This window comes from Heptranchias perlo, unplaced genomic scaffold (genome assembly GCF_035084215.1).
Source record: "Heptranchias perlo isolate sHepPer1 unplaced genomic scaffold, sHepPer1.hap1 HAP1_SCAFFOLD_323, whole genome shotgun sequence".
Classification (NCBI taxonomy): Eukaryota; Metazoa; Chordata; class Chondrichthyes; order Hexanchiformes; family Hexanchidae; genus Heptranchias; species Heptranchias perlo.
In genome coordinates this window covers 14,542-41,517 of record NW_027139335.1, presented here as the reverse complement: position 1 = coordinate 41,517, position 26,976 = coordinate 14,542, and the positions used below count along the sequence as shown (strand labels likewise).

The window sequence follows — 26,976 nt, the reverse complement described above, 5'->3', positions numbered from 1 at the left end:
CAGACACTCTCTCGATATATCAATCGACAGTATTTAACAGACACTCTCTCTATATATCAATCTACAGTATTTAACAGACACTCTCTCTATATATCAATCTACAGTATTTAACAGTCACTCTCTCTATATATCAATCGACAGTATTTAACAGACACTCTCTCTATATATCAATCTACAGTATTTAACAGTCACTCTCTCTATATGTCAATCGACAGTATTTAACAGACACTCTCTCTATATATCAATCTACAGTATTTAACAGACACTCTCTCTATATATCAATCGACAGTATTTAACAGACACTCTCTCTATATATCAATCTACAGTATTTAACAGACACTCTCTCTATATATCAATCTACAGTATTTAACAGACACTCTCTCTATATATCAATCTACAGTATTTAACAGTCACTCTCTCGAAATATCAATCGACAGTATTTAACAGACACTCTCTCTATATATCAATCTACAGTATTTAACAGTCACTCTCTCGAAATATCAATCGACAGTATTTAACAGACACTCTCTCTATATATCAATCTACAGTATTTAACAGACACTCTCTCTATATATCAATCGACAGTATTTAACAGACACTCTCTCTATATATCAATCTACAGTATTTAACAGACACTCTCTCTATATATCAATCTACAGTATTTAACAGACACTCTCTCTATATATCAATCTACAGTATTTAACAGACACTCTCTCTGTATATCAATCTACAGTATTTAACAGACACTCTCTCTATATATCAATCTACAGTATTTAACAGACACTCTCTCTATATATCAATCTACAGTATTTAACAGACACTCTCTCTATATATCAATCTACAGTATTTAACAGACACTCTCTCTCTATATATCAATCTACAGTATTTAACAGACACTCTCTCTACATCTTTCAATCGACAGTATTTAACAGACACTCTCTCTATATATCAATCGACAGTATTTAACAGACACTCTCTCTATATATCAATCTACAGTATTTAACAGTCACTCTCTCTATATATCAATCGACAGTATTTAACAGACACTCTCTCTATATATCAATCTACAGTATTTAACAGACACTCTCTCTATATATCAATCTACAGTATTTAACAGACACTCTCTCTGCATATATCAATCGACAGTATTTAACAGTCACTCTCTCTATATATCAATCGACAGTATTTAACAGACACTCTCTCTATATATCAATCTACAGTATTTAACAGACACACTCTCTATATATCAATCGACAGTATTTAACAGACACTCTCTCTATATATCAATCTACAGTATTTAACAGTCACTCTCTCTATATATCAATCGACAGTATTTAACAGACACTCTCTCTAAATATCAATCGACAGTATTTAACAGACACTCTCTCTATATATCAATCGACAGTATTTAACAGACACTCTCTCTATATATCAATCTACAGTATTTAACAGACACTCTCTCTATATATCAATCTACAGTATTTAACAGACACTCTCTCTATATATCAATCTACAGTATTTAACAGACACTCTCTGCATATATCAATCGACAGTATTTAACAGACACTCTCTCTATATATCAATCTACAGTATTTAACAGACACACTCTCTATATATCAATCGACAGTATTTAACAGACACTCTCTCTATATATCAATCTACAGTATTTAACAGTCACTCTCTCTATATATCAATCGACAGTATTTAACAGACACTCTCTCTATATATCAATCTACAGTATTTAACAGACACTCTCTCTATATATCAATCTGCAGTATTTAACAGACACTCTCTCGAAATATCAATCTACAGTATTTAACAGTCACTCTCTCTATATATCAATCTACAGTATTTAACAGACACTCTCTCGACATATATCAATCTACAGTATTTAACAGACACTCTCTCTATATATCAATCTACAGTATTTAACAGACACTCTCTCTACATATATCAATCTACAGTATTTAACAGTCACTCTCTCTATATATCAATCTACAGTATTTAACAGACACTCTCTCTACATATATCAATCTGCAGTATTTAACAGACACTCTCTCTATATATCAATCTACAGTATTTAACAGACACTCTCTCTACATATATCAATCTACAGTATTTAACAGACACTCTCTCGATATATCAATCTACAGTATTTAACAGACACTCTCTCTATATATCAATCTACAGTCTTTAACAGACACTCTCTCTATATATCAATCTACAGTATTTAACAGACACTCTCTCTCTATATATCAATCTACAGTATTTAACAGTCACTCTCTCTATATATCAATCTACAGTATTTAACAGACACTCTCTCTATATATCAATCTACAGTATTTAACAGACGCTCTCTCTATATATAAATCTACAGTATTTAACAGACGCTCTCTCTCTATATATCAATCTACAGTATTTAACAGTCACTCTCTCTATATATCAACCTACAGTATTTAACAGACACACTCTCTATATATCAATCTACAGTATTTAACAGACACTCTCTCCATATATCAATCTACAGTATTTAACAGACACTCTCTCTACATATCAATCTACAGTATTTAACAGACACTCTCTCTATATATCAATCTACAGTATTTAACAGACACTCTCTCTACATATCAATCTACAGTATTTAACAGACACTCTCTCTATATATCAATCGACAGTATTTAACAGACACTCTCTCCATATATCAATCTACAGTATTTAACAGACACTCTCTCTACATATCAATCTGCAGTATTTAACAGACACTCTCTCTATATATCAATCTACAGTATTTAACAGACACTCTCTCTCTATATATCAATCTACAGTATTTAACAGACACTCTCTCTCGATACATCAATCTACAGTATTTAACAGTCACTCTCTCTATATATCAATCTACAGTATTTAACAGACACTCTCTCTATATATCAATCTACAGTATTTAACAGACACTCTCTCTATATATCAATCGACAGTATTTAACAGACACTCTCTCTATATATCTATCTACAGTATTTAACAGACACTCTCTCTATATATCAATCTACTGTATTTAACAGACACTCTCTCTATATATCAATCTACAGTATTTAACAGACACTCTCTCTCTATATATCAATCTACAGTATTTAACAGACACTCTCTCTCGATACATCAATCTACAGTATTTAACAGTCACTCTCTCTATATATCAATCTACAGTATTTGACAGACACTCTCTCTATATATCAATCTACAGTATTTAACAGACACTCTCTCTATATATCAATCTACAGTATTTAACAGACACTCTCTCCATATATCAATCTACAGTATTTAACAGACACTCTCTCTATATATCAATCTACAGTATTTAACAGACACTCTCTCTCTATATATCAATCTACAGTATTTAACAGACACTCTCTCTATATATCAATCTACAGTATTTAACAGACACTCTCTCCATATATCAATCTACAGTATTTAACAGACACTCTCTCTGTATATCAATCTACAGTATTTAACAGACACTCTCTCTATATATCAATCTACAGTCTTTAACAGACACTCTCTCTATATATCAATCGACAGTATTTAACAGACACTCTCTCTTTCTATCAATCTACAGTGTTTAACAGACACTCTCTCTATATATCAATCTGCAGTATTTAACAGACACTCTCTCTATATATCAATCGACAGTATTTAACAGACACTCTCTCTATATATCAATCTACAGTATTTAACAGACACTCTCTCCATATATCAATCTACAGTATTTAACAGACACTCTCTCTGTATATCAATCTACAGTATTTAACAGACACTCTCTCTATATATCAATCTACAGTCTTTAACAGACACTCTCTCTATATATCAATCGACAGTATTTAACAGACACTCTCTCTTTCTATCAATCTACAGTGTTTAACAGACACTCTCTCTATATATCAATCTGCAGTATTTAACAGACACTCTCTCTATATATCAATCTACAGTATTTAACAGACACTCTCTCCATATATATCAATCTACAGTATTTAACAGACACTCTCTCTCTATATCAATCGACAGTATTTAACAGACACTCTCTCCATATATCAATCTACAGTATTTAACAGACACTCTCTCTACATATCAATCTACAGTATTTAACAGACACTCTCTCTATATATCAATCTACAGTATTTAACAGACACTCTCTCTACATATCAATCTACAGTATTTAACAGACACTCTCTCGATATATCAATCGACAGTATTTAACAGACACTCTCTCTCTATATATCAATCTACAGTATTTAACAGACACTCTCTCTCGATACATCAATCTACAGTATTTAACAGTCACTCTCTCTATATATCAATCTACAGTATTTAACAGACACTCTCTCTATATATCAATCTACAGTATTTAACAGACACTCTCTCTATATATCAATCGACAGTATTTAACAGACACTCTCTCTATATATCTATCTACAGTATTTAACAGACACTCTCTCTATATATCAATCTACAGTATTTAACAGACACTCTCTCTTTATCAATCTACAGTATTTAACAGACACTCTCTCTCTATATATCAATCTACAGTATTTAACAGACACTCTCTCTCGATACATCAATCTACAGTATTTAACAGTCACTCTCTCTATATATCAATCTACAGTATTTGACAGACACTCTCTCTATATATCAATCTACAGTATTTAACAGACACTCTCTCTATATATCAATCTACAGTATTTAACAGACACTCTCTCCATATATCAATCTACAGTATTTAACAGACACTCTCTCTATATATCAATCTACAGTATTTAACAGACACTCTCTCTCTATATATCAATCTACAGTATTTAACAGACACTCTCTCTATATATCAATCTACAGTATTTAACAGACACTCTCTCCATATATCAATCTACAGTATTTAACAGACACTCTCTCTGTATATCAATCTACAGTATTTAACAGACACTCTCTCTATATATCAATCTACAGTCTTTAACAGACACTCTCTCTATATATCAATCGACAGTATTTAACAGACACTCTCTCTTTCTATCAATCTACAGTGTTTAACAGACACTCTCTCTATATATCAATCTGCAGTATTTAACAGACACTCTCTCTATATATCAATCGACAGTATTTAACAGACACTCTCTCTATATATCAATCTACAGTATTTAACAGACACTCTCTCCATATATCAATCTACAGTATTTAACAGACACTCTCTCTGTATATCAATCTACAGTATTTAACAGACACTCTCTCTATATATCAATCTACAGTCTTTAACAGACACTCTCTCTATATATCAATCGACAGTATTTAACAGACACTCTCTCTTTCTATCAATCTACAGTGTTTAACAGACACTCTCTCTATATATCAATCTGCAGTATTTAACAGACACTCTCTCTATATATCAATCTACAGTATTTAACAGACACTCTCTCCATATATATCAATCTACAGTATTTAACAGACACTCTCTCTCTATATCAATCGACAGTATTTAACAGACACTCTCTCCATATATCAATCTACAGTATTTAACAGACACTCTCTCTACATATCAATCTACAGTATTTAACAGACACTCTCTCTATATATCAATCTACAGTATTTAACAGACACTCTCTCTCTATATATCAATCGACAGTATTTAACAGACACTCTCTCTATATATCAATCTACAGTATTTAACAGACGCTCTCTCTATATATCAATCTACAGTATTTAACAGACACTCTCTCTCTATATATCAATCTACAGTATTTAACAGACACCCTCTCTATATATCAATCTACAGTATTTAACAGACACTCTCTCTATATATCAATCTACAGTATTTAACAGACACTCTCTCTATATATCAATCTACAGTATTTAACAGACACTCTCTCTATATATCAATCTACAGTATTTAACAGACACTCTCTCTATATATCAATCTACAGTATTTAACAGTCACTCTCTCTATATATCAATCGACAGTATTTAACAGACACTCTCTCTGTATATCAATCTACAGTATTTAACAGTCACTCTCTCTATATATCAATCGACAGTATTTAACAGACACTCTCTCTATATATCAATCTACAGTATTTAACAGACACTCTCTCTATATATCAATCGACAGTATTTAACAGACACTCTCTCTATATATCAATCTACAGTATTTAACAGACACTCTCTCTATATATCAATCTACAGTATTTAACAGTCACTCTCTCTATATATCAATCGACAGTATTTAACAGACACTCTCTCTATATATCAATCTACAGTATTTAACAGACACTCTCTCTATATATCAATCGACAGTATTTAACAGACACTCTCTCTATATATCAATCTACAGTATTTCACAGACACTCTCTCTATATATCAATCTACAGTATTTAACAGACACTCTCTCTATATATCAATCGACAGTATTTAACAGACACTCTCTCTATATATCAATCTACAGTATTTAACAGACACTCTCTCTATATATCAATCTACAGTATTTAACAGTCACTCTCTCGAAATATCAATCGACAGTATTTAACAGACACTCTCTCTATATATCAATCTACAGTATTTAACAGTCACTCTCTCGAAATATCAATCGACAGTATTTAACAGACACTCTCTCTATATATCAATCTACAGTATTTAACAGACACTCTCTCTATATATCAATCTACAGTATTTAACAGACACTCTCTCTGTATATCAATCTACAGTATTTAACAGACACTCTCTCTATATATCAATCGACAGTATTTAACAGACACTCTCTCTATATATCAATCTACAGTATTTAACAGACGCTCTCTCTATATATCAATCTACAGTATTTAACAGACACTCTCTCTCTATATATCAATCTACAGTATTTAACAGACACTCTCTCTATATATCAATCTACAGTATTTAACAGACACTCTCTCTATATATCAATCTACAGTATTTAACAGACACTCTCTCTATATATCAATCTACAGTATTTAACAGACACTCTCTCTATATATCAATCTACAGTATTTAACAGACACTCTCTCTATATATCAATCTACAGTATTTAACAGTCACTCTCTCTATATATCAATCGACAGTATTTAACAGACACTCTCTCTATATATCAATCTACAGTATTTAACAGTCACTCTCTCTATATATCAATCGACAGTATTTAACAGACACTCTCTCTATATATCAATCTACAGTATTTAACAGACACTCTCTCTATATATCAATCGACAGTATTTAACAGACATTCTCTCTATATATCAATCTACAGTATTTAACAGACACTCTCTCTATATATCAATCTACAGTATTTAACAGTCACTCTCTCTATATATCAATCGACAGTATTTAACAGACACTCTCTCTATATATCAATCTACAGTATTTAACAGACACTCTCTCAAAATATCAATCGACAGTATTTAACAGACACTCTCTCTATATATCAATCTACAGTATTTAACAGACACTCTCTCTTTCTATCAATCTACAGTATTTAACAGACACTCTCTCTATATATCAATCGACAGTATTTAACAGACACTCTCTCTATATATCAATCTACAGTATTTAACAGACACTCTCTCTATATATCAATCTACAGTATTTAACAGTCACTCTCTCGAAATATCAATCGACAGTATTTCACAGACACTCTCTCTATATATCAATCTACAGTATTTAACAGTCACTCTCTCGAAATATCAATCGACAGTATTTAACAGACACTCTCTCTATATATCAATCTACAGTATTTAACAGACACTCTCTCTATATATATGAATCTACAGTATTTAACAGACACTCTCTCTATATATCAATCTACAGTATTTAACAGACACTCTCTCTATATATCAATCGACAGTATTTAACAGACACTCTCTCGATATATCAATCTGCAGTATTTAACAGACACTCTCTCTATATATCAATCTACAGTATTTAACAGACACTCTCTCTATATATCAATCTACAGTATTTAACAGACACTCTCTCTATATATCAATCTACAGTATTTAACAGACACTCTCTCTGTATATCAATCTACTGTATTTAACAGACACTCTCTCTATATATCAATCTACAGTATTTAACAGACACTCTCTCTATATATCAATCTACAGTATTTAACAGACACTCTCTCTATATATCAATCTACAGTATTTAACAGACACTCTCTCTCTATATATCAATCTACAGTATTTAACAGACACTCTCTCTACATATATCAATCGACAGTATTTAACAGACACTCTCTCTATATATCAATCTACAGTATTTAACAGACACTCTCTCTCTATATATCAATCTACAGTATTTAACAGTCACTCTCTCTATATATCAATCTACAGTATTTAACAGACACTCTCTCTATATATCAATCTACAGTATTTAACAGACGCTCTCTCTATATATCAATCTACAGTATTTAACAGACGCTCTCTCTCTATATATCAATCTACAGTATTTAACAGTCACTCTCTCTATATATCAACCTACAGTATTTAACAGACACACTCTCTATATATCAATCTACAGTATTTAACAGACACTCTCTCCATATATCAATCTACAGTATTTAACAGACACTCTCTCTACATATCAATCTACAGTATTTAACAGACACTCTCTCTATATATCAATCTACAGTATTTAACAGACACTCTCTCTACATATCAATCTACAGTATTTAACAGACACTCTCTCTATATATCAATCGACAGTATTTAACAGACACTCTCTCCATATATCAATCTACAGTATTTAACAGACACTCTCTCTACATATCAATCTGCAGTATTTAACAGACACTCTCTCTATATATCAATCTACAGTATTTAACAGACACTCTCTCTACATATCAATCTACAGTATTTAACAGACACTCTCTCTATATATCAATCGACAGTATTTAACAGACACTCTCTCTATATATCTATCTACAGTATTTAACAGACACTCTCTCTATATATCAATCTACAGTATTTAACAGACACTCTCTCTATATATCAATCTACAGTATTTAACAGACACTCTCTCTCTATATATCAATCTACAGTATTTAACAGACACTCTCTCTCGATACATCAATCTACAGTATTTAACAGTCACTCTCTCTATATATCAATCTACAGTATTTAACAGACACTCTCTCTATATATCAATCTACAGTATTTAACAGACACTCTCTCTATATATCAATCTACAGTATTTAACAGACACTCTCTCTGTATATCAATCTACAGTATTTAACAGACACTCTCTCTATATATCAATCTACAGTATTTAACAGACACTCTCTCTATATATCAATCTACAGTATTTAACAGACACTCTCTCTATATATCAATCTACAGTATTTAACAGACACTCTCTCTCTATATATCAATCTACAGTATTTAACAGACACTCTCTCTACATATATCAATCGACAGTATTTAACAGACACTCTCTCTATATATCAATCTACAGTATTTAACAGACACTCTCTCTCTATATATCAATCTACAGTATTTAACAGTCACTCTCTCTATATATCAATCTACAGTATTTAACAGACACTCTCTCTATATATCAATCTACAGTATTTAACAGACGCTCTCTCTATATATCAATCTACAGTATTTAACAGACGCTCTCTCTCTATATATCAATCTACAGTATTTAACAGTCACTCTCTCGATATATCAACCTACAGTATTTAACAGACACACTCTCTATATATCAATCTACAGTATTTAACAGACACTCTCTCCATATATCAATCTACAGTATTTAACAGACACTCTCTCTACATATCAATCTACAGTATTTAACAGACACTCTCTCTATATATCAATCTACAGTATTTAACAGACACTCTCTCTACATATCAATCTACAGTATTTAACAGACACTCTCTCTATATATCAATCGACAGTATTTAACAGACACTCTCTCCATATATCAATCTACAGTATTTAACAGACACTCTCTCTACATATCAATCTGCAGTATTTAACAGACACTCTCTCTATATATCAATCTACAGTATTTAACAGACACTCTCTCTACATATCAATCTACAGTATTTAACAGACACTCTCTCTATATATCAATCGACAGTATTTAACAGACACTCTCTCTATATATCTATCTACAGTATTTAACAGACACTCTCTCTATATATCAATCTACAGTATTTAACAGACACTCTCTCTATATATCAATCTACAGTATTTAACAGACACTCTCTCTCTATATATCAATCTACAGTATTTAACAGACACTCTCTCTCGATACATCAATCTACAGTATTTAACAGTCACTCTCTCTATATATCAATCTACAGTATTTAACAGACACTCTCTCTATATATCAATCTACAGTATTTAACAGACACTCTCTCTATATATCAATCGACAGTATTTAACAGACACTCTCTCTATATATCTATCTACAGTATTTAACAGACACTCTCTCTATATATCAATCTACAGTATTTAACAGACACTCTCTCTATATATCAATCTACAGTATTTAACAGACACTCTCTCTATATATCAATCTACAGTATTTAACAGACACACTCTCTATATATCAATCGACAGTATTTAACAGACACTCTCTCTATATATCAATCTACAGTATTTAACAGTCACTCTCTCTATATATCAATCGACAGTATTTAACAGACACTCTCTCTATATATCAATCTACAGTATTTAACAGACACTCTCTCTATATATCAATCTGCAGTATTTAACAGACACTCTCTCGAAATATCAATCTACAGTATTTAACAGTCACTCTCTCTATATATCAATCTACAGTATTTAACAGACACTCTCTCGACATATATCAATCTACAGTATTTAACAGACACTCTCTCTATATATCAATCTACAGTATTTAACAGACACTCTCTCTACATATATCAATCTACAGTATTTAACAGTCACTCTCTCTATATATCAATCTACAGTATTTAACAGACACTCTCTCTACATATATCAATCTGCAGTATTTAACAGACACTCTCTCTATATATCAATCTACAGTATTTAACAGACACTCTCTCTACATATATCAATCTACAGTATTTAACAGACACTCTCTCGATATATCAATCTACAGTATTTAACAGACACTCTCTCCATATATCAATCTACAGTATTTAACAGACACTCTCTCTGTATATCAATCTACAGTATTTAACAGACACTCTCTCCATATATCAATCTACAGTATTTAACAGACACTCTCTCTGTATATCAATCTACAGTATTTAACAGACACTCTCTCTATATATCAATCTACAGTCTTTAACAGACACTCTCTCTATATATCAATCGACAGTATTTAACAGACACTCTCTCTTTCTATCAATCTACAGTGTTTAACAGACACTCTCTCTATATATCAATCTGCAGTATTTAACAGACACTCTCTCTATATATCAATCGACAGTATTTAACAGACACTCTCTCTATATATCAATCTACAGTATTTAACAGACACTCTCTCCATATATCAATCTACAGTATTTAACAGACACTCTCTCTGTATATCAATCTACAGTATTTAACAGACACTCTCTCTATATATCAATCTACAGTCTTTAACAGACACTCTCTCTATATATCAATCGACAGTATTTAACAGACACTCTCTCTTTCTATCAATCTACAGTGTTTAACAGACACTCTCTCTATATATCAATCTGCAGTATTTAACAGACACTCTCTCTATATATCAATCTACAGTATTTAACAGACACTCTCTCCATATATATCAATCTACAGTATTTAACAGACACTCTCTCTCTATATCAATCGACAGTATTTAACAGACACTCTCTCCATATATCAATCTACAGTATTTAACAGACACTCTCTCTACATATCAATCTACAGTATTTAACAGACACTCTCTCTATATATCAATCTACAGTATTTAACAGACACTCTCTCTACATATCAATCTACAGTATTTAACAGACACTCTCTCGATATATCAATCGACAGTATTTAACAGACACTCTCTCTATATATCTATCCACAGTATTTAACAGACACTCTCTCTATATATCAATCTACAGTATTTAACAGACACTCTCTCTATATATCAATCTACAGTATTTAACAGACACTCTCTCTCGATACATCAATCTACAGTATTTAACAGTCACTCTCTCTATATATCAATCTACAGTATTTAACAGACACTCTCTCTATATATCAATCTACAGTATTTAACAGACACTCTCTCTATATATCAATCTACAGTATTTAACAGACACTCTCTCTACATATCAATCTACAGTATTTAACAGACACTCTCTCGATATATCAATCGACAGTATTTAACAGACACTCTCTCTATATATCTATCCACAGTATTTAACAGACACTCTCTCTATATATCAATCTACAGTATTTAACAGACACTCTCTCTATATATCAATCTACAGTATTTAACAGACACTCTCTCTCGATACATCAATCTACAGTATTTAACAGTCACTCTCTCTTTATCAATCTACAGTATTTAACAGACACTCTCTCTATATATCAATCTACAGTATTTAACAGTCACTCTCTCTATATATCAATCTACAGTATTTGACAGACACTCTCTCTATATATCAATCTACAGTATTTAACAGACACTCTCTCTATATATCAATCTACAGTATTTAACAGACACTCTCTCTATATATATCAATCTACAGTATTTAACAGACACTCTCTCTATATATCAATCGACAGTATTTAACAGACACTCTCTCTATATATCAATCTACAGTATTTAACAGACGCTCTCTCTATATATCAATCTACAGTATTTAACAGACACTCTCTCTCTATATATCAATCTACAGTATTTAACAGACACCCTCTCTATATATCAATCTACAGTATTTAACAGACACTCTCTCTATATATCAATCTACAGTATTTAACAGACACTCTCTCTATATATCAATCTACAGTATTTAACAGACACTCTCTCTATATATCAATCTACAGTATTTAACAGACACTCTCTCTATATATCAATCTACAGTATTTAACAGTCACTCTCTCTATATATCAATCGACAGTATTTAACAGACACTCTCTCTGTATATCAATCTACAGTATTTAACAGTCACTCTCTCTATATATCAATCGACAGTATTTAACAGACACTCTCTCTATATATCAATCTACAGTATTTAACAGACACTCTCTCTATATATCAATCGACAGTATTTAACAGACACTCTCTCTATATATCAATCTACAGTATTTAACAGACACTCTCTCTATATATCAATCTACAGTATTTAACAGTCACTCTCTCTATATATCAATCGACAGTATTTAACAGACACTCTCTCTAGAAATCAATCTACAGTATTTAACAGACACTCTCTCTATATATCAATCGACAGTATTTAACAGACACTCTCTCTATATATCAATCTACAGTATTTCACAGACACTCTCTCTATATATCAATCTACAGTATTTAACAGACACTCTCTCTATATATCAATCGACAGTATTTAACAGACACTCTCTCTATATATCAATCTACAGTATTTAACAGACACTCTCTCTATATATCAATCTACAGTATTTAACAGTCACTCTCTCGAAATATCAATCGACAGTATTTAACAGACACTCTCTCTATATATCAATCTACAGTATTTAACAGTCACTCTCTCGAAATATCAATCGACAGTATTTAACAGACACTCTCTCTATATATCAATCTACAGTATTTAACAGACACTCTCTCTATATATCAATCTACAGTATTTAACAGACACTCTCTCTGTATATCAATCTACAGTATTTAACAGACACTCTCTCTATATATCAATCGACAGTATTTAACAGACACTCTCTCTATATATCAATCTACAGTATTTAACAGACGCTCTCTCTATATATCAATCTACAGTATTTAACAGACACTCTCTCTCTATATATCAATCTACAGTATTTAACAGACACTCTCTCTATATATCAATCTACAGTATTTAACAGACACTCTCTCTATATATCAATCTACAGTATTTAACAGACACTCTCTCTATATATCAATCTACAGTATTTAACAGACACTCTCTCTATATATCAATCTACAGTATTTAACAGACACTCTCTCTATATATCAATCTACAGTATTTAACAGTCACTCTCTCTATATATCAATCGACAGTATTTAACAGACACTCTCTCTATATATCAATCTACAGTATTTAACAGTCACTCTCTCTATATATCAATCGACAGTATTTAACAGACACTCTCTCTATATATCAATCTACAGTATTTAACAGACACTCTCTCTATATATCAATCGACAGTATTTAACAGACATTCTCTCTATATATCAATCTACAGTATTTAACAGACACTCTCTCTATATATCAATCTACAGTATTTAACAGTCACTCTCTCTATATATCAATCGACAGTATTTAACAGACACTCTCTCTATATATCAATCTACAGTATTTAACAGACACTCTCTCAAAATATCAATCGACAGTATTTAACAGACACTCTCTCTATATATCAATCTACAGTATTTAACAGACACTCTCTCTTTCTATCAATCTACAGTATTTAACAGACACTCTCTCTATATATCAATCGACAGTATTTAACAGACACTCTCTCTATATATCAATCTACAGTATTTAACAGACACTCTCTCTATATATCAATCTACAGTATTTAACAGTCACTCTCTCGAAATATCAATCGACAGTATTTCACAGACACTCTCTCTATATATCAATCTACAGTATTTAACAGTCACTCTCTCGAAATATCAATCGACAGTATTTAACAGACACTCTCTCTATATATCAATCTACAGTATTTAACAGACACTCTCTCTATATATATGAATCTACAGTATTTAACAGACACTCTCTCTATATATCAATCTACAGTATTTAACAGACACTCTCTCTATATATCAATCGACAGTATTTAACAGACACTCTCTCGATATATCAATCTGCAGTATTTAACAGACACTCTCTCTATATATCAATCTACAGTATTTAACAGACACTCTCTCTATATATCAATCTACAGTATTTAACAGACACTCTCTCTATATATCAATCTACAGTATTTAACAGACACTCTCTCTGTATATCAATCTACAGTATTTAACAGACACTCTCTCTATATATCAATCTACAGTATTTAACAGACACTCTCTCTATATATCAATCTACAGTATTTAACAGACACTCTCTCTATATATCAATCTACAGTATTTAACAGACACTCTCTCTCTATATATCAATCTACAGTATTTAACAGACACTCTCTCTACATATATCAATCGACAGTATTTAACAGACACTCTCTCTATATATCAATCTACAGTATTTAACAGACACTCTCTCTATATATCAATCTACAGTATTTAACAGTCACTCTCTCTATATATCAATCGACAGTATTTAACAGACACTCTCTCTATATATCAATCTACAGTATTTAACAGACACTCTCTCTATATATCAATCTACAGTATTTAACAGACACTCTCTCTACATATATCAATCGACAGTATTTAACAGTCACTCTCTCCATATATCAATCGACAGTATTTACCAGACACTCTCTCTATATATCAATCTACAGTATTTAACAGACACACTCTCTATATATCAATCGAAAGTATTTAACAGACACTCTCTCGAAATATCAATCTACAGTATTTAACAGTCACTCTCTCTATATATCAATCGACAGTATTTAACAGACACTCTCTCTATATATCAATCGACAGTATTTAACAGACACTCTCTCTATATATCAATCGACAGTATTTAACAGACACTCTCTCTATATATCAATCTACAGTATTTAACAGACACTCTCTCTATATATCAATCTACAGTATTTAACAGTCACTCTCTCTATATATCAATCGACAGTATTTAACAGACACTCTCTCTATATATCAATCTACAGTATTTAACAGACACACTCTCTATATATCAATCGAAAGTATTTAACAGACACTCTCTCTATATATCAATCTACAGTATTTAACAGTCACTCTCTCTATATATCAATCTACAGTATTTAACAGACACTCTCTCTATATATCAATCGACAGTATTTAACAGACACTCTCTCTATATATCAATCGACAGTATTTAACAGACACTCTCTCTATATATCAATCTACAGTATTTAACAGACACTCTCTCTATATATCAATCTACAGTATTTAACAGTCACTCTCTCTATATATCAATCGACAGTATTTAACAGACACTCTCTCTATATATCAATCTACAGTATTTAACAGTCACTCTCTCTATATATCAATCGACAGTATTTAACAGACACTCTCTCTATATATCAATCTACAGTATTTAACAGACACTCTCTCTATATATCAATCGACAGTATTTAACAGACACTCTCTCTATATATCAATCTACAGTATTTGACAGACACTCTCTCTAGACATCAATCTACAGTATTTAACAGTCACTCTCTCTATATATCAATCGACAGTATTTAACAGACACTCTCTCTATATATCAATCTACAGTATTTAACAGACACTCTCTCTATATATCAATCGACAGTATTTAACAGACACTCTCTCTATATATCAATCTACAGTATTTAACAGACACTCTCTCTATATATCAATCTACAGTATTTAACAGACACTCTCTCTATATATCAATCTACAGTATTTAACAGACACTCTCTCTATATATCAATCTACAGTATTTAACAGACACTCTCTCTATATATCAATCTACAGTATTTAACAGTCACTCTCTCGAAATATCAATCGACAGTATTTAACAGACACTCTCTCTATATATCAATCTACAGTATTTAACAGTCACTCTCTCGAAATATCAATCGACAGTATTTAACAGACACTCTCTCTATATATCAATCTACAGTATTTAACAGACACTCTCTCTTTTTATCAATCTACAGTATTTAACAGACACTCTCTCTATATATCAATCTACAGTATTTAACAGACACTCTCTCTATATATCAATCGACAGTATTTAACAGACACTCTCTCTATATATCAATCGACAGTATTTAACAGACACTCTCTCTATATATCAATCTACAGTATTTAACAGACACTCTCTCTATATATCAATCTACAGTATTTAACAGACACTCTCTCTATATATCAATCTACAGTATTTAACAGACACTCTCTCTGTATATCAATCAACAGTATTTAACAGACACTCTCTCTATATATCAATCTGCAGTATTTAACAGACACTCTCTCTATATATCAATCTACAGTATTTAACAGACACTCTCTCTATATATCAATCTACAGTATTTAACAGACACTCTCTCTCTATATATCAATCTACAGTATTTAACAGACACTCTCTCTACATATATCAATCAACAGTATTTAACAGACACTCTCTCTATATATCAATCGACAGTATTTAACAGACACTCTCTCTATATATCAATCTACAGTATTTAACAGTCACTCTCTCTATATATCAATCGACAGTATTTAACAGACACTCTCTCGAGATATCAATCTACAGTATTTAACAGACACTCTCTCTATATATCAATCTACAGTATTTAACAGACACTCTCTACATATATCAATCGACAGTATTTAACAGTCACTCTCTCTATATATCAATCGACAGTATTTAACAGACACTCTCTCTATATATCAATCTACAGTATTTAACAGACACACTCTCTATATATCAATCGACAGTATTTAACAGACACTCTCTCTATATATCAATCTACAGTATTTAACAGTCACTCTCTCTATATATCAATCGACAGTATTTAACAGACACTCTCTCTATATATCAATCGACAGTATTTAACAGACACTCTCTCTATATATCAATCGACAGTATTTAACAGACACTCACTCTATATATCAATCTACAGTATTTAACAGACACTCTCTCTATATATCAATCTACAGTATTTAACAGACACTCTCTCTATATATCAATCTACAGTATTTAACAGACACTCTCTCTACATATATCAATCGACAGTATTTAACAGTCACTCTCTCTATATATCAATCGACAGTATTTAACAGACACTCTCTCTATATATCAATCTACAGTATTTTACAGACACACTCTCTATATATCAATCGACAGTATTTAACAGACACTCTCTCTATATATCAATCTACAGTATTTAACAGTCACTCTCTCTATATATCAATCGACAGTATTTAACAGACACTCTCTCTATATATCAATCTACAGTATTTAACAGACACTCTCTCCATATATCAATCTGCAGTATTTAACAGACTCTCTCTCTATATATCAATCTACAGTATTTAACAGTCACTCTCTCTATATATCAATCTACAGTATTTAACAGACACTCTCTCTACATATATCAATCTACAGTATTTAACAGACACTCTCTCTATATATCAATCTACAGTATTTAACAGACACTCTCTCTACATATATCAATCTACAGTATTTAACAGTCACTCTCTCTATATATCAATCTACAGTATTTAACAGACACTCTCTCTACATATATCAATCTGCAGTATTTAACAGACACTCTCTCTATATATCAATCTACAGTATTTAACAGACACTCTCTCTACATATATCAATCTACAGTATTTAACAGACACTCTCTCGATATATCAATCTACAGTATTTAACAGACACTCTCTCTATATATCAATCTACAGTCTTTAACAGACACTCTCTCTATATATCAATCTACAGTATTTAACAGACACTCTCTCTATATATCAATCTACAGTATTTAACAGACACTCTCTCTCTATATATCAATCTACAGTATTTAACAGACACTCTCTCTATATATCAATCTACAGTATTTAACAGACACTCTCTCTATATATCAATCTACAGTATTTAACAGACACTCTCTCTATATATCAATCTACAGTATTTAACAGACACTCTCTCTCTATATATCAATCTACAGTATTGAACAGACACTCTCTCTATATATCAATCTACAGTATTTAACAGACACTCTCTCTATATATCAATCTACAGTATTTAACAGACACTCTCTCTATATATCAATCTACAGTATTTAACAGACACACTCTCTATATATCAATCTACAGTATTTAACAGACACTCTCTCTATATATCAATCTACAGTATTTAACAGACACTCTCTCTATATATCAATCTACAGTATTTAACAGACTCTCTCTCTATATATCAATCTACAGTATTTAACAGACACTCTCTCTATATATCAATCTACAGTATTTAACAGACACTCTCTCTCGATACATCAATCTACAGTATTTAACAGACACTCTCTCTATATATCAATCTACAGTATTTAACAGACACTCTCTCTATATATCAATCTACAGTATTTAACAGACACTCTCTCTATATATCAATCTACAATATTTAACAGACACTCTCTACATATATCAATCTACAGTATTTCACAGACACTCTCTCGATATATCAATCTACAGTATTTAACAGACACTCTCTCTATATATCAATCTACAGTCTTTAACAGACACTCTCTCTATATATCAATCTACAGTATTTAACAGACACTCTCTCTATATATCAATCTACAGTATTTAACAGACACTCTCTCTCTATATATCAATCTACAGTATTTAACAGACACTCTCTCTATATATCAATCTACAGTATTTAACAGACACTCTCTCTATATATCAATCTACAGTATTTAACAGACACTCTCTCTATATATCAATCTACAGTATTCAACAGACACTCTCTCTCTATATATCAATCTACAGTATTTAACAGACACTCTATATATCAATCTACAGTATTTAACAGACACTCTCTCTATATATCAATCTACAGTATTTAACAGACACTCTCTCTATATATCAATCTACAGTATTTAACAGACACTCTCTCTATATATCAATCTACAGTATTTAACAGACTCTCTCTCTATATATCAATCTACAGTATTTAACAGACACTCTCTCTATATATCAATCTACAGTATTTAACAGACACTCTCTCCATATATCAATCTGCAGTATTTAACAGACACTCTCTCTATATATCAATCTACAGTATTTAACAGACGCTCTCTCTATATATCAATCTACAGTATTTAACAGACGCTCTCTCTATATATCAATCTACAGTATTTAACAGACACTCTCTCCATATATCAATCTACAGTATTTAACAGACACACTCTCTATATATCAATCTACAGTATTTAACAGACACTCTCTCCATATATCAATCTACAGTATTTAACAGACACTCTCTCCATATATCAATCTACAGTATTTAACAGACACTCTCTCTATATATCAATCTACAGTATTTAACAGTCACTCTCTCTATATATCAATCTACAGTATTTAACAGACACTCTCTCTATATATCAATCTACAGTATTTAACAGACACTCTCTCTCCATATATCAATCTACAGTATTTAACAGACACTCTCTCTGTATATCAATCTACAGTATTTAACAGACACTCTCTCTATATATCAATCTACAGTGTTTAACAGACACTCTCTCTATATATCAATCTACAGTATTTAACAGACACTCTCACTATATATCAATCTACAGTATTTAACAGACACTCTCTCTCCATATATCAATCTACAGTATTTAACAGAAACTCTCTCTATATATCAATCTACAGTATATAACAGACACTCTCTCTCTACATATCAATCTACAGTATTTAACAGTCACTCTCTCCATATATCAATCTACAGTATTTAACAGACACTCTCTCTATATATCAATCTACAGTATTTAACAGACACTCTCTCTATATATCAATCTACAGTATTTAACAGACACTCTCTATATATCAATCTACAGTATTTAACGGACACTCTCTCCATATATCAATCTACAGTATTTAACAGACACTCTCTCTATATATCAATCTACAGTATTTAACAGACACTCTCTCTCTATATATCAATCTACAGTATTTAACAGTCACTCTCTCCATATATCAATCTACAGTATTTAACAGACACTCTCTCCATATATCAATCTACAGTATTTAACAGACACTCTCTCTGTATATCAATCTACAGTATTTAACAGACACTCTCTCTATATATCAATCTACAGTCTTTAACAGACACTCTCTCCATATATCAATCTACAGTATTTAACAGACACTCTCTCCATATATCAATCTACAGTATTTAACAGACACTCTCTCTATATATCAATCTACAGTATTTAACAGACACTCTCTCCATATATCAATCTACAGTATTTAACAGACTCTCTCTCTATATATCAATCTACAGTATTTAACAGACACTCTCTCCATATATCAATCTACAGTCTTTAACAGACACTCTCTCTCTGTATATCAATCTACAGTATTTAACAGACACTCTCTCTATATATCAATCTACAGTATTTAACAGACACTCTCTCTATATATCAATCTACAGTATTTAACAGTCACTCTCTCTATATATCAATCGACAGTATTTAACAGACACACTCTCTCTATATATCAATCTACAGTATTTAACAGACACTCTCTCTATATATCAATCTACAGTATTTAACAGTCACTCTCTCTACATATCAATCGACAGTATTTAACAGACACTCTCTCTATATATCAATCTACAGTATTTAACAGTCACTCTCTCTACATATCAATCTAAAGTATTTAACAGACACTCTCTCTATATATCAATCTAAAGTATTTAACAGACACTCTCTCTGTATATCAATCTACAGTATTTAACAGACACTCTCTCTATATATCAATCTACAGTATTTAACAGACACTCTCTCCATATATCAATCTACAGTATTTAACAGACACTCTCTCTATATATCAATCTACAGTATTTAACAGACTCTCTCTCTATATATCAATCTACAGTATTTAACAGACACTCTCTCTATATATCAATCGACAGTATTTAACAGTCACTCTCTCTCCATATATCAATCTACAGTATTTAACAGACACTCTCTCTATATATCAATCTACAGTATTTAACAGACACTCTCTCTATATATCAATCTACAGTATTTAACAGACACTCTCTCTATATATCAATCTACAGCATTTAACAGACACTCTCTCTATGTATCAATCTACAGTATTTAACAGTCACTCTCTCTACATATATCAATCGACAGTATTTAACAGACACTCTCTCTATATATCAATCTACAGTATTTAACAGACACTCTCTCTATATATCAATCTACAGTATTTAACAGACACTCTCTCTATATATCAATCGACAGTATTTAACAGACACTCTCTCTATATATCAATCTGCAGTATTTAACAGACACTCTCTCGATATATCAATCTACAGTATTTAACAGACACTCTCTCTGTATATCAATCTGCAGTATTTAACAGACACTCTCTCTATATATATCAATCTACAGTATTTAACAGACACTCTCTCTCTATATATCAATCTACAGTATTTAACAGACACTCTCTCTCCACATATCAATCTACAGTATTTAACAGACACTCTCTCTATATATCAATCTAAAGTATTTAACAGACACTCTCTCTATATATCAATCCAAAGTATTTAACAGACACTCTCTCTGTATATCAATCTACAGTATTTAACAGACACTCTCTCCATATATCAATCTACAGTATTTAACAGACTCTCTCTCTATATATCAATCTACAGTATTTAACAGACACTCTCTCTATATATCAATCTACAGTATTTAACAGACACTCTCTCTCTATATATCAATCTACAGTATTTAACAGACACTCTCTCTGTATATCAATCTACAGTATTTAACAGACACTCTCTCCATATATCAATCTACAGTATTTAACAGACTCTCTCTCTATATATCAATCTACAATATTTAACAGACACTCTCTCTATATATCAATCTACAGTATTTAACAGACACTCTCTCTCCATATATCAATCTACAGTATTTAACAGACACTCTCTCTATATATCAATCTACAGTATTTAACAGACACTCTCTCTATATATCAATCTACAGTATTTAACAGACACTCTCTCTGCATATCAATCTACAGTATTTAACAGACACTCTCTCTATATATCAATCTACAGTATTGAACAGACACTCTCTCTCTATATATCAATCTACAGTATTTAACAGACACTCTCTCTATATATCAATCTGCAGTATTTAACAGACACTCTCTCTATATATCAATCTACAGTATTTAACAGACACTCTCTCTATATATCAATCTACAGTATTTAACAGTCACTCTCTCTATATATCAATCTACAGTATTTAACAGACACTCTCTCTCGATATATCAATCTACAGTATTTAACAGACACTCTCTCTATATATCAATCTACAGTATTTAACAGACACTCTCTCTATATATCAATCTACAGTATTTAACAGACACTCTCTCTATATATCAATCTACAGTATTTAACAGACACTCTCTCTCCATATATCAATCTACAGTATTTAACAGACACTCTCTCTATATATCAATCTACAGTATTTAACAGACACTCTCTCTATATATCAATCTACAGTCTTTAACAGACACTCTCTCTATATATCAATCTACAGTATTTAACAGACACTCTCTCTATATATCAATCTACAGTATTTAACAGACACTCTCTCTATATATCAATCTACAGTATTTAACAGACACTCTCTCTCCATATATCAATCTACAGTATTTAACAGACACTCTCTCCATATATCAATCTACAGTATTTAACAGACACTCTCTCTATATATCAATCTAAAGTATTTAACAGACACTCTCTCTATATATCAATCTAAAGTATTTAACAGACACTCTCTCTATATATCAATCTACAGTATTTAACAGACACTCTCTCTCCATATATCAATCTACAGTATTTAACAGACACTCTCTCTATATATCAATCTACAGTATTTAACAGACACTCTCTCTCCATATATCAATCTACAGTATTTAACAGACACTCTCTCTATATATCAATCTACAGTATTTAACAGTCACTCTCTCTATATATCAATCTACAGTATTTAACAGACACTCTCTCTATATATCAATCGACAGTATTTAACAGACACTCTCTCTATATATCAATCTACAGTATTTAACAGTCACTCTCTCTATATATCAATCTACAGTATTTAACAGTCACTCTCTCTATATATCAATCTACAGTATTTAACAGTCACTCTCTCTATATATCAATCTACAGTATTTAACAGACACTCTCTCTATATATCAATCTACAGTATTTAACAGTCACTCTCTCTATATATCAATCTACAGTATTTAACAGACACTCTCTCTATATATCAATCTACAGTATTTAACAGTCACTCTCTCTATATATCAATCTACAGTATTTAACAGTCACTCTCTCTATATATCAATCTACAGTATTTAACAGACACTCTCTCTATATATCAATCTACAGTATTTAACAGTCACTCTCTCTATATATCAATCTGCAGTATTTAACAGACACTCTCTCACTATATATCAATCTACAGTATTTAACAGACACTCTCTCTCCATATATCAATCTACAGTATTTAACAGACTCTCTCTCTATATATCAATCTACAGTATTTAACAGACACTCTCTCACTATATATCAATCTACAGTATTTAACAGACACTCTCTCCATATATCAATCTACAGTATTTAACAGTCACTCTCTCTATATATCAATCTACAGTATTTAACAGACTCTCTCTCTGTATATCAATCTACAGTATTTAACAGACACTCTCTCTCTATATATCAATCTACAGTATTTAACAGACACTCTCTCTATATATCAATCTACAGTATTTAACAGACACTCTCTCCATATATCAATCTACAGTATTTAACAGTCACTCTCTCTATATATCAATCTACAGTATTTAACAGACACTCTCTCTGTATATCAATCTACAGTATTTAACAGACACTCTCTCTCTATATATCAATCTACAGTATTTAACAGACACTCTCTCTATATATCAATCTACAGTATTTAACAGTCACTCTCTCTCCATATATCAATCTACAGTATTTAACAGTCACTCTCTCTATATATCAATCTACAGTATTTAACAGACACTCTCTCTATATATCAATCTACAGTATTTAACAGACACTCTCTCTATATATCAATCTGCAGTATTTAACAGACACTCTCTCTCTATATATCAATCTACAGTATTTAACAGACACTCTCTCTCTATATATCAATCTACAGTATTTAACAGTCACTCTCTCTATATATCAATCTACAGTATTTAACAGACACTCTCTCTATATATCAATCTACAGTATTTAACAGACACTCTCTCTCTATATATCAATCTACAGTATTTAACAGACACTCTCTCTGTATATCAATCTACAGTATTTAACAGACACTCTCTCTCTATATATCAATCTACAGTATTTAACAGACACTCTCTCTATATATCAATCTACAGTATTTAACAGTCACTCTCTCTCCATATATCAATCTACAGTATTTAACAGTCACTCTCTCTATATATCAATCTACAGTATTTAACAGACACTCTCTCTATATATCAATCTACAGTATTTAACAGACACTCTCTCTCTATATATCAATCTACAGTATTTAACAGACACTCTCTCTGTATATCAATCTACAGTATTTAACAGACACTCTCTCTCTATATATCAATCTACAGTATTTAACAGACACTCTCTCTATATATCAATCTACAGTATTTAACAGTCACTCTCTCTCCATATATCAATCTACAGTATTTAACAGACACTCTCTCTATATATCAATCTACAGTTTTTAACAGACACTCTCTGCCCTGATCTTTGAATTTCGCATCTGTTTTTTGTTTTTAGTTTCCAATCAGGAGCCATTTAATTTCCGAGGACTGCGACTCGATTGGTTCCGTCTCCAGGTATTAAGTTATATTGCTGCAATTAATGTACAACATTTACACCGTGGTTCCTGACGGTGTATTGAGGGACGAGGAGGTGTATTGAGGGACGAGGAGGTGTATCGTGTGACGAGGAGGTGTATCAAGGAATGAGGAGGTGTATCGAGGGACGAGGAGGTGTATTGAGGGACGAGGAGGTGTATTGAGGGACGAGGCGGTGTATCGTGTGACGAGGAGGTGTATCAAGGAATGAGGAGGTGTATCGAGGGACGAGGAGGTGTATTGAGGGACGAGGAGGTGTCTTGAGGGACGAGGCGGTGTATCGTGTGACGAGGAGGTGTATAGTGTGACGAGGAGGTGTATCGTGTGACGAGGAGGTGTATCGTGTGACGAGGAGGTGTATCGTGTGACGAGGAGGTGTATCGTGTGACGAGGAGGTGTATCGTGTGACGAGGAGGTGTATAGTGTGACGAGGAGGTGTATCGTGTGACGAGGAGGTGTATCGTGTGACGAGGAGGTGTATCGTGTGAGGAGGAGGTGTATCGTGTGACGAGGAGGTGTATTGTGTGACGAGGAGGTGTATCGTGTGACGAGGAGGTGTATCGTGTGACGAGGAGGTGTATCGTGTGAGGAGGAGGTGTATCGTGTGAGGAGGAGGTGTATCGTGTGACGAGGAGGTGTATCGTGTGACGAGGAGGTGTATCGTGTGACGAGGAGGTGTATCGTGTGACGAGGAGGTGTATCGTGTGAGGAGGAGGTGTATCGTGTGACGAGGAGGTGTATCGTGTGACGAGGAGGTGTATCGTGTGACGAGGAGGTGTATTGTGTGACGAGGAGGTGTATCGTGTGAGGAGGAGGTGTATTGTGTGAGGAGGAGGTGTATCGTGTGACGAGGAGGTGTATCGTGTGACGAGGAGGTGTATCGTGTGACGAGGAGGTGTATCGTGTGACGAGGAGGTGTATCGTGTGACGAGGAGGTGTATCGTGTGACGAGGAGGTGTATCGTGTGACGAGGAGGTGTATAGT

General features: G+C 32.1%; 1 protein-coding gene across 1 annotated transcript in view; it reads left to right on the top strand.

Annotated features, from left to right (window-relative positions):
* Window positions 1-26,976, top strand: part of LOC137311304 (nck-associated protein 1-like) — a gene marked incomplete at its 3' end in the record, with an annotated part of 322,061 nt that overhangs the window by 280,549 nt on the left and 14,536 nt on the right. Inside the window, exon 11 of the mRNA XM_067978594.1 lies at window positions 25,913-25,971. Within this exon, the coding sequence (XP_067834695.1) occupies window positions 25,913-25,971 (59 nt within the window). The remainder of the gene's footprint in view (window positions 1-25,912; window positions 25,972-26,976) is intronic.